The following is a 13,048-nucleotide window of genomic DNA, read 5'->3' as shown; positions in this document are numbered from 1 at the left end:
AGCTGCTGGGCCTGCCCGACCAAGGCGGGCGAGCGACAAATCTGGGCACGCAGCGCCCCTTCCCTGGCGCGGCGGCGAGCTCAATGGAGCCGCTGTGCTCCCGGCGAGCGAGGGGAGGCGGCGGCGGCGGCGGCGGCGGCCCATCTGGCGTCAGACAATCCGCCTCTTTTTCTCCGCCCGCCGTCCCTGCGGACGGGGCCGCCGCCGCCGCCGCGCGTCCAGCCCCCTTTCGGTGCCAGGCGGAGGCAGGCTGGCCGTCCCGTTCCTGGCTCGGCAGCGCCGCCTCCTTTTCTCCCGGGCAACCAATGAAGGCGGCTTAGGGCGGCGGCAGGAACGGGAGGGGGGATCCGTCTTCCTCGCCCTCCCTCCTCCTTCCCAGGAGCTGGCTCTCTCGCTTCGCTGCTGCTCGCGCTCCGTCTCTGCTTAGCCGTCGGCCCGGCTGCGGGAGCGGGAAGCAGACGCCGCCAGTGCCGCAGCCAGCCAGCCGGCGGGATCATGCGTTAAGGCGCACGACCAGGGGGCACTGCGGCCGCGCCGGGAAGATGAACTACCTGGTAAGTGGGCGCCGTCGGGAGAGGCCGAGCGAGCCCTCAAGTCTGCCAGAGGGAGAGGAGAGACCCGGGGAGGGAACGAGGCTGGGCGGCGGGAGGGTGGGGGACCGACGGCTGACTTTCTCCGCCTGGGAGCAGGAGGCTGAGAGAGAGCCCCCTACTCGGAAAGCCACTTGGAGGCGAGTCTTGGCCGCGTCCGTGGTCGGCTGGGGGGACGCGCTTCCGACTCGAGCGCCGGGCTTTCGGCTGGCCGACCCCTGTGGGAAGCGAGGCTAGGCTTGCGGCGGCCCCGGGACGGACGTGCCTTCCCGCCGGGGCTGCAGCCGGGAGCGCCCTGACGTGGCCGCCGAGCCCCGGCGCAGAAGCGCCTCTCCAGGCAACAGGCGGAGCGGGAGGAGCAGGAGGGCGCGGGCTGCCCCCTTTCCCTTCTCGCTTTTGGGGAGGGGGCGAGAGAGAAAGAAAAGGCGGGAGTCCTGGGGGGGGGGTGTCGATGCTGCCCAACCCCCATGTTAGGAACCCGACCGGACACGAGAGGGCACTTGGTTTCTCTCCCCCTGTCCGGGAAAACCAAAGCCTGTTCTTGCCCCCGCTCCCAAGGTCGGGGTCGGGATCAAGAAGGAAAGAGCAACATCTTTAGTGTCCCCCCTCTTCTTCCCGGGGAAGTGAGGTGGGCGGGACGTTGCGGGGCCGTGGGCTCGGGGAGAGTAGCTTGCCCGAAGCCAGCCTCCCCCTGTCCGCTCCTTTCCGCCTTGGGCCTGCTGCGGCAGGTTTTCCGGTGGCCGGTGGGAACCGAGGATGACTTTGGACGGGGCTCTAGTTTGAGGCTAAAACTGAGCGCGGCTTCTCCCGGCTGAAGGGGACACAGCGACGAAGAGCTGTGTGGCACCCGAAAGGCTGAAAATATCCCACCCCCAGCCTCTTCAGGGCTGCACCACGGACATGGCAAGGTTCCACTCTGCAGTGTATATTGACCCCCAGATAATAACTATTCCCGGGACCCCTTCATTTGCTTACCCCAAGTGTGCAATGAATGGAAGGTAACCCCCCACTCCTGAGCACCCCAAGAGTGGCAGAGCGGTTCTAGAGCCAAGCCCCATGAAATTTGTGTTGTGGCAAATGCTGTTTAGGCCTGGCCTTGGGACAGGTAGGGTATTAGTGTACACTGGCACCCCCAAAATGTCCCTGAATCCCATTGGTCTGGATCCAATCCAGCATTTTGGGAAAAGTGGATTATTATTATTTAGAGAGAGTTGCAGCGATAACTGAAAGTAAATCTTGCTAGTTTCAAGGTGAGAGTTGGATAAACTTAGGAAGTGTGTGAAGCATGTATTTGTGGACTCTCCCTCCCCCAATGATTCTGCATGTTTCCCCCTTCCCTTTTATCCTCACAACAACCCTGTGAGGTAGATTAAGTTGAAAGATAGGGACTGCCCCAAGGTCAGATAATGAACCTCATGGCAGTGTAGGGATTTGAACTGAGATCTTTACAGTCCTAGCTAAATACTCTTAAGCACTACACCATGTTGGCTCCTTTGTCTTTGGGCATTATGATTCCCCAACTCCCTGACCTATACATGTAGACATATCTGCCAATTGAGGGTAATGTTTCAGGCATCCAGTGAAAGAGACTATTTCCCGGGGAAGTCTTAATTATGCTGCAGTGCTAAACATGCTTACTAGGGAATAAACCCCATTAAAACACATGTAGGATAGTATCGTTAGTCTTGAAAGTGTGCAGTTGTGTGTGTGTGCTGAATTTTTGCTCTAATACTCAAATGTGGTGAACCCTCCTGGAATTTACCATAACAGGTCAGGTGGGGTGAAATGACTCCTGAATAACATTTCCTGATGAGTGTTTTTTTGCTGTTGCTCAGAATCTGAGGTGTGTGTGTTCCCCCTTCTCCCTACTCACATTGGTCATTTGTGGCCTTCAGTTTTATTTTGCCATCCTCTGTGGAGCCTAGTTTGACTTGCTTTCTTGGCCCATCTCGCTGTGCAGGCACTTGCACTTGTTCTTTTGTTGGAATGCCAAGAGACTGCGGACTGGTGTGGGGTGAAAAGAGGTGATGGAGAGATGCCGGCTTCCCCTAGCCTGGTGCCTTCTAGATGTTTTGGACTACAACTCCCATCAGCCCCAGCATGGTCAGCCCCAGCATGGTCAGGGATGATGGGAGTCCAGCAACCTCTGGAGGTCTACAGTTTGCCCACAGCCTGCCCCAATGGGAAAGACAGAAATGTGTGTAGAAACCTCCCACTGAACTAAATGAGATTTTGAAGTGCTTAAGTTCAGCTGCTTTGTTTATATGTTCTGACATCAGAGATGCCTGCAATGTTTTGTTCATGAATAAGAAGAGAGAAATCCTGTTCAAATGAGCCGTGATAATTGGCAATGCCAGGAAACAGCTCTGTTATGACAGATTTCACTAGAGCCAAATCCTGGCGCTGGTCTATGGTTGCTTGAATGCTACGGGGTGTAAAATTTCACAGTCCCTGATCTGTAGTAGGTTCACAGCCTGTATACTCTGGAGCAATCCCTACTGTGCTCATCTGGGTGTGTATTCTGGTACACATATGAGGCCTTCATTCGCCCTCTTCCTTGCTGGAACTCCTGGTTATCTATATTTGGTGGGTGTCCAGACCTCCCGGCTGTTGTGCAAGATTTGCTGGAGGGGACAAATGCTGTGATTTGTGCATTTGAAAAGCTATGTCTTATGGAGGCAGCCAGTTGGAGGTGGGAAGGGCTCCCCATGAGCTACGCATGTTTACATCTCTCTGCCTCTTGTGCCAGTTGTTGGTCCTGGCAAGGATTATGCCCAAGGAGTCCCACGGCTGGCTGTTTCATCTCTGGGAGCCGTTGATCCCACAAAGTAATAGAAATGGAGTGTGACTTTGCTCCAAGCAGAGCCTGATGGAGCCAGACCATGGGAATGCTTGAGGCCTGGTTAGCTGGCAGAACAGAAGAAAGTTATGCCTGGTCAGAATGGAAACTTGGCGAGGCCTGAAATTAGGTGGTCAGCAGGAGGAAGCACAACTGCTGAAAATGTGTGCCTGTGTTTGATGCCCTGTGGCCAAACCGTCCCTGAAATAATTTCTGTACTTTTCTGTGTGATTCAAAGCTTTGCTTGTTCTCTCTCTCTCTCTCTCTCTCTCTCTCTCATTCACACACACACACACACACACACACACACACACCCCACCTGGATATACAAAATCCTCCTACCTGTTTGATTCTTGTCACTAACTGGGACTGGGACTGATGGGACTTGTAGTCCAGAACATCTGGATGTCACCAATTTGGCAAAGGCTGCTGTATGAGCAGCAGGCTGTGGACTGTGAGCTCTGCTTCTGGTGTCAGAGGCAGTGATGCTTCTGAATACCAGTTACTGGGAATCACAAGTGGGGAGAGCTCTGTGGCACTCAGCTCCTACTTGTGGGTTTCCCATTGGGGGCATCCAGTTGGCCACTATGAGAACAGGATGATGGACCAAACAGGTCTTTGGCCTGATCCAGCAGCCAAGCTCTTCTTAGGTTGTCATGAAGACTGCCTTCTGGCTGCTTAGGGGTCCTTGTGAAATGAGTTTCAGGCTTGCCAATAACTCCCTTTTTGTTACCTGGAAGGCCTAGGAGCGCTCTGGTGGATACATCTTCCAGGTGCCGTTCTATAATCCTGAATGTGGTTGCCAGTATTCTCTGCTGAGTGCTCTGGATGGGGAGGGAATATTTGATGTCTCTGCTTCCCCCACCCCCATTTGTCCCACTTGCCCTTCCCCATCGGTTGTGCTGACCCACAAGGCTAGGAGAGTCCTTTACACCCAGATACAGAGTCTGGGCCTTTGTTCCGTGTTTTCTGGCTTGGAAGTTGAATTCCTGAGTGGATGCCTGTGTCAGGAAAAGGCAGCTGGCCTTACCTTTGGTGAAGTGTAACCTGATGATGCCTGTGGGACAAGTGTGTGTGAGAGAGAAAGATGGTGATTCTGGGGTGTCTCTGCAACTCCCCCCGCATCTGTGTGTCAGTCTGAACAGCCACCTTAAAAGACTGCAAAGACTCCTTTGTAGTGACTGGAAGGGACCCTGAAATAATTTGTCATAGGGGATTCCCCTGTCTTGCTGTCTCCTGACTTTTGCACCGTTTCCATCCTTCAGTCTGCATTATTCACAACCTTATCCTTGCCTACTAGGAGTAGAGGCAGTATAACTCTGAATATTGGTTGCTGGAGAGAGTGCTGCTGCTTTTGGGTCCTGCTTTCGGCTTTCCCATAATGGGCACCTGGTTGGCCACTGTGAGAACAGGATCCAGGGCTAGATGGACTTTGAGTCTGACCCAGCAGGCCTCTTCTCAACAGCCTTCAGAAGTAGGACACACTGTCGCTCCATTTTGTTACTTCAAAATGTTTTTGCCTTGTCTAAAGGAGTCCCTCTGACACTCCAAAGGCTTTGGCAGGATTGTCAGCTTGGAGACAGGGTCCTTTAAGGGGGGGGGGCATTTCCTGCTGTCTAATGGATGTCATAAAGGCTATCTTGATGGGATCACTCCAAGACCCTAGCGTTCTTGTCTCTGAGGCCAGCCAGCCGGCATCAGATGCCTCTGGAAACTTCATGGCCATGCCTTGCTGTTAAAAGCTCTAGCACCATCTGATATTACAGTGGTACCTTGGGTTAAGAACTTAATTCGTTCCGGAGGTCCGTTCTTAACCCGAGGTACCACTTTAGCTAATAGGGCCTCTCGCTGCTGCCGTGCCACTGGTGCACGATTTCTGTTCTCATCCTGAACCCGAGGTACTATTTCTGGGTTAGCGGAGTCTGTAACCTGAAGCGTCTGTAACCCAAGGTACCACTGTACGTGCCTGGTTGGGTAGGTCACTGCTTGGGTTTGGAGGGTGATGAAGCTGAGATTTGGGCTCCAAACTTCAGCAGTACTTCAGTGGCTTGAGGCTCCATGTAAATGGGGAGTTGCCTGTACTTGATAGAAGGTGCTCCTGTGCAGGAGGAGTAAAGAGCATTTCCCTTGCTACAGAATCCTTGTGCTGGGAGGGGTTTGGGCTGTGGGGGCTTCCACGTCTGGAGGACCACATGTTTGCAGACTCCATGGAATTAAGTACAGAGGAGGAGCCTGGCCAGCTGTGTGTGTGTGTGTGTGTGTGTGTGTGTGTCCACCCCCCCCCCCGCCAGCCATCCTTATGGACTCCTTTGCCATTGGCTCTCCTGTCTCCCCTCCCCTCTCTTGGCACCAGCAGGCTGCGCTGGGTGAGTAACTGACTGGGCAGAGCTTGCCTTCTGGCAGCTGAACTCTCTCTGTGTGTGGCAGCTGCTGAACCCTGAGTTAATGATTCACCAACAAGTTGGAGGCAGTAAACTCCACTGACCAGGCTGATGGTGGCTTGGGTTGGGAGGTACCCTCTACCTTTCTGCGAGCACCAGGGTCAAAGAGGGATCCGTGTCAGGAAGCACCTATCTGGCATGGGCCAAATGTTGCCCTGTGTGCAGAGAGAACTTGCTGGTTCTCTTTCCCACCTCTGCTAGAGCATAATTTCTAAAGAGAAAAAGTAGGGCTTGAAATATCCGCATCCTCTTAAGCAGCAACGACTCCCACATCCTAAACAAGGAGGTGTGGGGTTGCTGGCTGCAGTCAGTGGTGAAGAATGGGTGTGCACTCTGCACATGCCATAGGGTACACTTCTTTATTGCTGCTTTGCATGCTAGGCAATGAAAACAAGCCTGGTGGGCAGCTCAAGGGAGGCTTCCCCCCCCCCACTGCACTGGGGGATGGGTGGGGGCTAGACTTGCACCCTTTTCCCTCTCAAAGGAGACTTTCTGCATCTGGCAAACACTTTTTAGGGAGGGGAGTTGCACAGGTTCAGAGACCTGCCTAACTAGCTTGACTGGAAGTGGCTTTGGGACAAAATAAAAATGGGTGCACGCTAGTCTTCCACAGCCTGGCACCCTCTGGATATTTTGGACTACAAATCCCATTAGGCTGTGCTTACTGGAGCTGATGGGAGTTGTAGTCTGAAGTATCCAGAGGACACCAGGTTGAAGATGGCTGAGATACACCGAGGGCAACAATGCCTCTCTCCAAACATTTTGAACCCCATTAGTAAGAACGCCTCCAACCAGTGATGTGGCATGGAAAATTTCCCAATGCTTTTATCTTTTATAATTTTCCATTGGCAAATACAGTATTAGGCCAGCTTGGCTGTTTTAAAGTTTTCAGCTTTGTTCAGCTAAATATAAGTAAGATAAACCTGGCAAATTAAACCAATCCCTTTGACATTGGAAAAGTATCTAATGCAAATAGAACATTTTCTGCTTAAAGTTAGCCTGACTTGCAAAGGAACATTTCCCAAATCCAAATTTTCTGGAAAGCCCACCTCACTCCAACCCCCAGTGGCTTTTTCCTTCTACTGTCTGCAGATGCAAGATGCTTATGATGCAAGGACCCTAAAGGAGCCTGTTTTGGGCCAAGTGGTGGCCACTTTTGTTGCTTGAGTTGTGGTGGTTTTGCTGCTTGAGTTGTTGTGGGGCTCTCTGAAGGGGTGCGCTGGGATTGGGAATCCCCACTTTTGCAAAGGAGGGTGCTGTGCAGAAGATTCACGGAAGCATCAAGAGAGGTTGTGGACATAACTCCTCCAAATTCCTGTCTCCCCACATTTTTCTGGCCCTTAATATGGATTTTTATCAGGTCCTCTCCTTTTTGGAATATCCCTGGGATAAGAAAATCCAGACTGAGGTAGAGGGAAGACAGCGATTTGAAGGAGAACAGTCATATGGACGATGGAGAATTTCTGGAGCTCGCTGTCTGCTTGGAACAACAATATGGGTGAACCCACAAAATTGCAGGGGTCAGACCAGATGACCCTTTGGTGCCCTTCCAACTCTACCATTTATGATTCTGTCATTTCTGAGCATTCAGGGCTGCAAATTTCACTGGAGTCCTCCAGCTCCTTCTGTCTCCCTGCCCCACTTCCCCAAAATGCTTTGCTCTTCTGCCCGTTGATTGTATAAATGCTAAGTCAGGGAAGGTGTGAAGCAATGGCAGAATTGGGGCAGGGGAGGGGAGTTGACGGAGGGAGGAGGCAGTGCCTGAGGCTCACCAGGGACTGATGTCTGCGGCTGGTGCCTGCAGTTTTCATGACTACGGGCACAAAACACACAAGAAAAGTCTGTGTCAGTCTCCCAAGCAAGTCTTGACAGGAAGAGAGCAGCAGCAGCAGGCGCTGGTTATAGATGGCGGTCATGTGCAGTACAGGGCTGACTTGACCCCCATGCAAAGTACTACACGCACCGAGTGCCCTTGACCAAACCGGCAGGGGCCTCTCTGTGGTCTTATTAGCCGGCATTGCATGGAGTCCTGGCAATTGCAAGCCAAGCTGGTAGCTGAGCCCTTGCTTGGATCACAGGTAGTTTCAGCATGCAGATGCCGCGGGTGCCCCGTCAGGGAGGGAGACCCATGCAGTGTTGCAGAACACCCTGGGCAGAATGTGTTCAGGCTGTGCGCCACTGAGCACAGTCGGAAGGCCGCGTCCTGGCATTCTCTGTGACCTCTTGGTGAATCACGGAGTGCAGGACTCTCGAAGTCACAGACACCTAGTGAAGCTGAATGTTGGGAGATTCAGGACAGATAAATGGAAGCACTTCTTATTGCAGCACCCGTTAAACTATGGAACTCGCTGCAGGAGGCGGTGGTGGCCACTCACCTGGATGGCTTTAAAAGAGGATAAGAAAAACTCATGGAGGAGAAGGCTATTGATTTCTCCTAGCAACTATGGCTATGCTTTGCCTCCACAGCTGGAGACCACAATGCTTCTGAATACGAGTTGCTGGAAATCACAGGATGGGAGAAGGCTCTTGTGATCAGGTCCTGCTTGTTTGTTCCCCATTAGGGCATCTGGTTGGCTACTGTGAGGACCGGATGCTGGCCTAGATGGGCCACACTGGCCTGATCCAGAAGGCTGTCTTTTGTGTTCATCTCTCGGGTTGCGTAGGGCAGGTGAAACGTTATGGTTCATTGCTGCCAAATGTTTCCTTGGGGATGCTGTGAGAGTGGCCTGCCACCATCAGAGAGAGGAGCTGTTTGGGTCTGGCAAGCAGCATGGACCCAGCTGACTCCCACCCGCTTCCCTCTGGGGATCTGCTGCCCTCCCTTCCCCAAGCAGGAGCAGAATGAGTGCAGGCATGCCGCCCGGTGCAGTATTGCTAGCCTCCAGCTACAGGCTGGGCCTCAGGAATGGCTTACACAGCACGGCAGTCGTGTTTGGACAGGGTGTTGGGAAGTGAGTGGAGGAGGTTTTGATCAGCTGCCTTCCCATCACAGCGTCAGGCTCAGAATGGCCTTTGGAGCAAATGGTCACTTCTGGAATCGGGGCACGGCGGCCTATCAAGGGTCTGCAGCCTTCAAGCAAGCTTCATACGTGTGGGAAGCGATGTGTGTTTGTGTGCTTGCTGTGTAAAAGGAGAGCAAGAGGGTGACCACAAGAGCCACAGTATATTTTTGTGCAGCCGCCACGTTTGCTGCTGCAGCACTAATGTTGCAGTGGTTACTCCTGTCCAAAGCATCTGGGGCCCTCTAGATGCTCTGGGCTCAAGTTTTTATCAGTCCTAGCCAGCACAGCCTCCACAGCACGTGCCTCATTATTTGTTGAGGGATGCAGCTCTGTCCATTGTTCCTTATGTAGATTGTAAAGTGCTTCTGAGCGGGTCTCTATCTCTACCCCTCTGTCAATTCAATCCTGTCAAAGTCCTTTCCCACTACTATTCCTGCACTGCTCCTTTCCACAAGCCTTGCACTCCTCTGTGTTACCAGTCTGTTTCCAGGCTTAATTCAAAGTGCTGGTTTTATACATGCAAAGCTGTAAGCCCTCTGGGTCTAAAAGCAGCCGCCAGTGGCCCTCCAGATGTTGCTTGGACTCCCAGCTTCCATCAGCCCCAGAGATGATGGGCATTTTGCACCAGCAACATCTGGAGGGCTCCAGATTTGCCTCCTTTATAGGAACCTGCCCGGTCTCTATGATCCACTTCTAAGGCCCTTCTCTGGACCCCAACCCCACCTCATTGGCTGAATAGTTGGTAAGTGCAAAAGACAGGGCCTTTGGGTGGTGGCACCTGGAACTTGGAAAAACAAGGCCAGGCTGTTTCTGTTGCATTAGATGCTTTCAGTGAAGTTGTTTTTACTGCTCTTTTCCTGTTTGTTTGTTTGTTTGTTTGTTTGTTTGTTTATGCTTTTTAAAAACCTGCCTTGATTTACCTTTCTTTTCAGTAGAAAAGTGGGGTGTAAATATTGGAAATAAGAATGGACATCTAAGCTTCTGGTCCTTAGTGTTCTTATAGCTCTCGGTTCCTGTACTTCTGAGTGTATGTCTTGCTGCACATCGTCATCTAGTTCATATGATGCTGACATTAAAGCCTTAACACGGCTGCTTTCTGTGTGCACGAGGCATTGTCTTGCAAGCATGGCACGTACTTGAGCCATGGATTCTGTCCCGGCGCGCGAAGACTGCTGGTGTCAAAACCGGTGACCCAGTTTAAACATGATGCCAGCCGAGAGTAACCCAGCACATGTATATATAGTTTACACCCCCAGCATTGCCTTCAAATAGGGCCTAGCCTGAGTAAAAAGCCATTTCCAAATTGTGTGGGAGTGAGAAGTTAATTTCATTTTGCACCCTGGGTAGGAGCATTGCTTTTTGGCAGTAGATTCAAGAAAGACGGCTGTCTTCATTTGATCCCACACAGCCCTATCCCAGTTCTAGGTTGATATGAGAGGGAGGGGAATTCTTCTGAATATTCTTCTTGGTGGCATTGCCTGGTCCTGCAGTTACTGTAGGGCAGCCTTTGCAAACCTGGTGTCCTCCAGATGTTTTGGAACGCAGCTCCAGCCAGCTCCGGCTGGGCCCTTTGGGAGTTGTAGCACCAGCCTGATGGGAGTTGTAGTTCTGACCCAGCAAGAGCTGTTCTCCAAAACATCTGGAGGGCATCAGGTTGGTGAAGGCTGCACCAGACCCAGGTTCTTCTCCTTCCCACCTCCCTCTGTCTGATTTCTCTGGGAGGTGAGGGAATGCCCTGGTTTGCTGGCTCATTTTCTGGGTCACTGAGGCAAGTGGGAGCGAGGTCTCTGCTTCAGGCTGCTTCCTGACTTCATTGTCAAGCGCTTGCCAAAACAGTTCACACCAATTGTTGGGCTCATCACATGGGAGAGAAGAGGAAATGAGTGGTCTTTCCTAGTTTTGGAGAAGAACCCAACTACCTTTATGCAGCTGGCTATGCTGGACCTGTAGATGCAGGGGAAGGAGGGGGCAGAGTTCTGAGGTGGGAAAATGGACTGGGCCACTTCAGATATCCTGAACAGAATGACCATTTTGAATGCTCTCCCATGCCTAAAAAATAAGAAGCAAAAAATGCCTTGCATAAACAGTATAGCATCAGTACTGCACCAAAGGGAAGACAGAACCTTTCTCTGTGGTATGCTATCCCTCCCCCTTTTGCAGAGGAACATTTTTATACCACCCCTAACCTGTGTTTTCTGTCCTCTCAGCTTCTGCTGTTTGCATAGAGACCAGGGCTTTTTGCTTCTCTGGAATAAAGGCAGCCTGGGCAGAGATTTACTGGGATTCAGGAGGGTTGCCATAGAACTGAGCTTGGGGAATCTGCCTTGGACACCTTGTGTGTTTTGGGAGGCAAACTGCTATCTCAAAAGCCTCATTTTGCTGTCAGTAAAAGAGAAACTTCCAGGGATGTTGTTGGGCTGAGAACTCAATGGGCCATTGCAAAAAGCAGTGGGATCTCCAAAATGAAGGAAGCCAAGTGCATTCTGGGAGAATCTCTGGCCAGGACATGCTTCATTTTATCAGAAGGACTCACAAGAAAGTCTTCTTCTACACTGGATTTAAACTTGGCCTTGAAATTCACAGTGGATTTTTTTTTAAAGGAATGTTGAGGATCTTGTTTTAATTAAAAACAAAGCAAGAATAGCACAGCAGTGCTGTAGGATTGGTGAGCCCTGGCACACACAAGCAGCTGACAGGCACACGACAACAGAGTTGCTATTGTCTGAGCGATGCCCTAATGATTTGTTGGTTTTCTTAAATGAGCATTTTGGAGAGCAGAATGCAAGCCGCAGCTCCAGGCCACAAGCTTGTCCGCAAAGCGAGTGCACCATCCTCCCTGAGGGAAGCATGGAAATCAGTTTAGACAATTAGCAGTGCTTTGGTGGCTAGTGGCCAATTTTCCACCACTCTAGAGCTGAGGATGGGGACGGATCTGTGTGCACGGGTAGAGTGGGGGAAGCAGCAATGTTTTATACAGGGCCTGTAGAGCTGGGGTCTCCAACATAACCTGCGGGTGGGAGTCATGGTGCCCTCAGAGACCCACCCTGGTGCCTGCAAAGGTCCCCTACCTAAAACTGAAGGGAACTAAGACCCAGGGGCCGGATTTGGCCCAATCACCTTCTAAATCCAGCCCATGGAAGGTCTGGGAATTGGTGTTTTTACATGAGTAGAATGTGTCCTTTTATTTAAAATGCATCTCTGGGTTATTGTGGGGGCTGCCTGGTGTTTATACATCAGTAGAATGTGTGCTTTTATTTAAAATGCATTTTTGGGTTATTTGTGGGGCATAGGAATTCGTTCGTTTTTTTCCTTCAAAATATAGTCCGGCCCCCCACAAGGTCTGAGGGACAGTGGACCGGCCTCCTGCTGAAAAAGTTATTGTTTCCATTTGTTACTCTGTTATGTATTTTTGTGTTTTTTTATATTTTAAACCACTATGTGATCCTTGGATGAAGGGTGATATAGAATAATAATAATAATAATAATAATAATAATGGCCTGCTTTTTTTGTCTGTACTGTACTGTATTTTATTAGTATGGGGGTACTGTGGCAGTTTTGCCTGCTCTTTTGGTGCGGGTGGGAAGAGTCTGAGCATTGCCCATTTTTCTTTTGTGAAATGATTGTTTTCCATTTTTAATGGTGCCCATGGGTTTCTTTATTGCTCCAGATATGCCCCCAGGTCCAAAAAGGTTGGGAATCCCTGGTTTAGTAGGGCATTCTGCTAATGACATGAACAACCTAGTTGCCCTTGCAGTGGAATGCAGGACTTTAAGGAGACTTCATTCACTCATTTTCCCTCCTAGATTCCTGTCTCCATCTTAGCCAAGGAGTTAGCTAATGCACCATGGCTAACTGGATGGAGGTGTGTGTGTGTTAGAAACCCATGGACAATTGGGTGTATGTGTGCATAGATTTTGGCAAGAATGGTAGGGTGTCTTTGGCTAGACCCCAGATAAATTCTTCCATGTGCTGCTCTTCCACAACGGGGCTATTGAAGTAGGCATTGATTAGGTTTGATATTAAATTTGTGTGTCTTTTGGGGGCGGGTGCTTATTGTGGCTTGTGTTGTGCTTGGCAGACTCCTGGGTTTGTGGAGAAGCCATAACAGAAGTGCCAGCAACATGAACTTTGGGACTGCTGGGAACAGGCTTCCATATTTGAGAGCTAGAGCCCTG

The 13,048-nt window shown here is 51.1% G+C and overlaps 1 protein-coding gene across 1 annotated transcript in view; it reads left to right on the top strand.

Moving 5' to 3' along the window:
* The first annotated feature begins 238 nt into the window (after nucleotides 1-238).
* BCAR1 (BCAR1 scaffold protein, Cas family member) overlaps nucleotides 239-13,048 on the top strand; it is a 38,670-nt gene continuing 25,860 nt past the window's right edge. Inside the window, exon 1 of the mRNA XM_083452853.1 lies at nucleotides 239-554. Coding sequence (XP_083308979.1) covers nucleotides 543-554 — 12 coding nt within the window. The 5' untranslated portion in view covers nucleotides 239-542. The remainder of the gene's footprint in view (nucleotides 555-13,048) is intronic.

This window comes from Podarcis tiliguerta, assembly GCF_965153285.1.
Source record: "Podarcis tiliguerta genome assembly, chromosome: 8".
Taxonomy (NCBI): Eukaryota; Metazoa; Chordata; class Lepidosauria; order Squamata; family Lacertidae; genus Podarcis; species Podarcis tiliguerta.
Note: the sequence above shows the minus strand (reverse complement) of the source record. Positions and strands in the feature narration are given on the sequence as shown.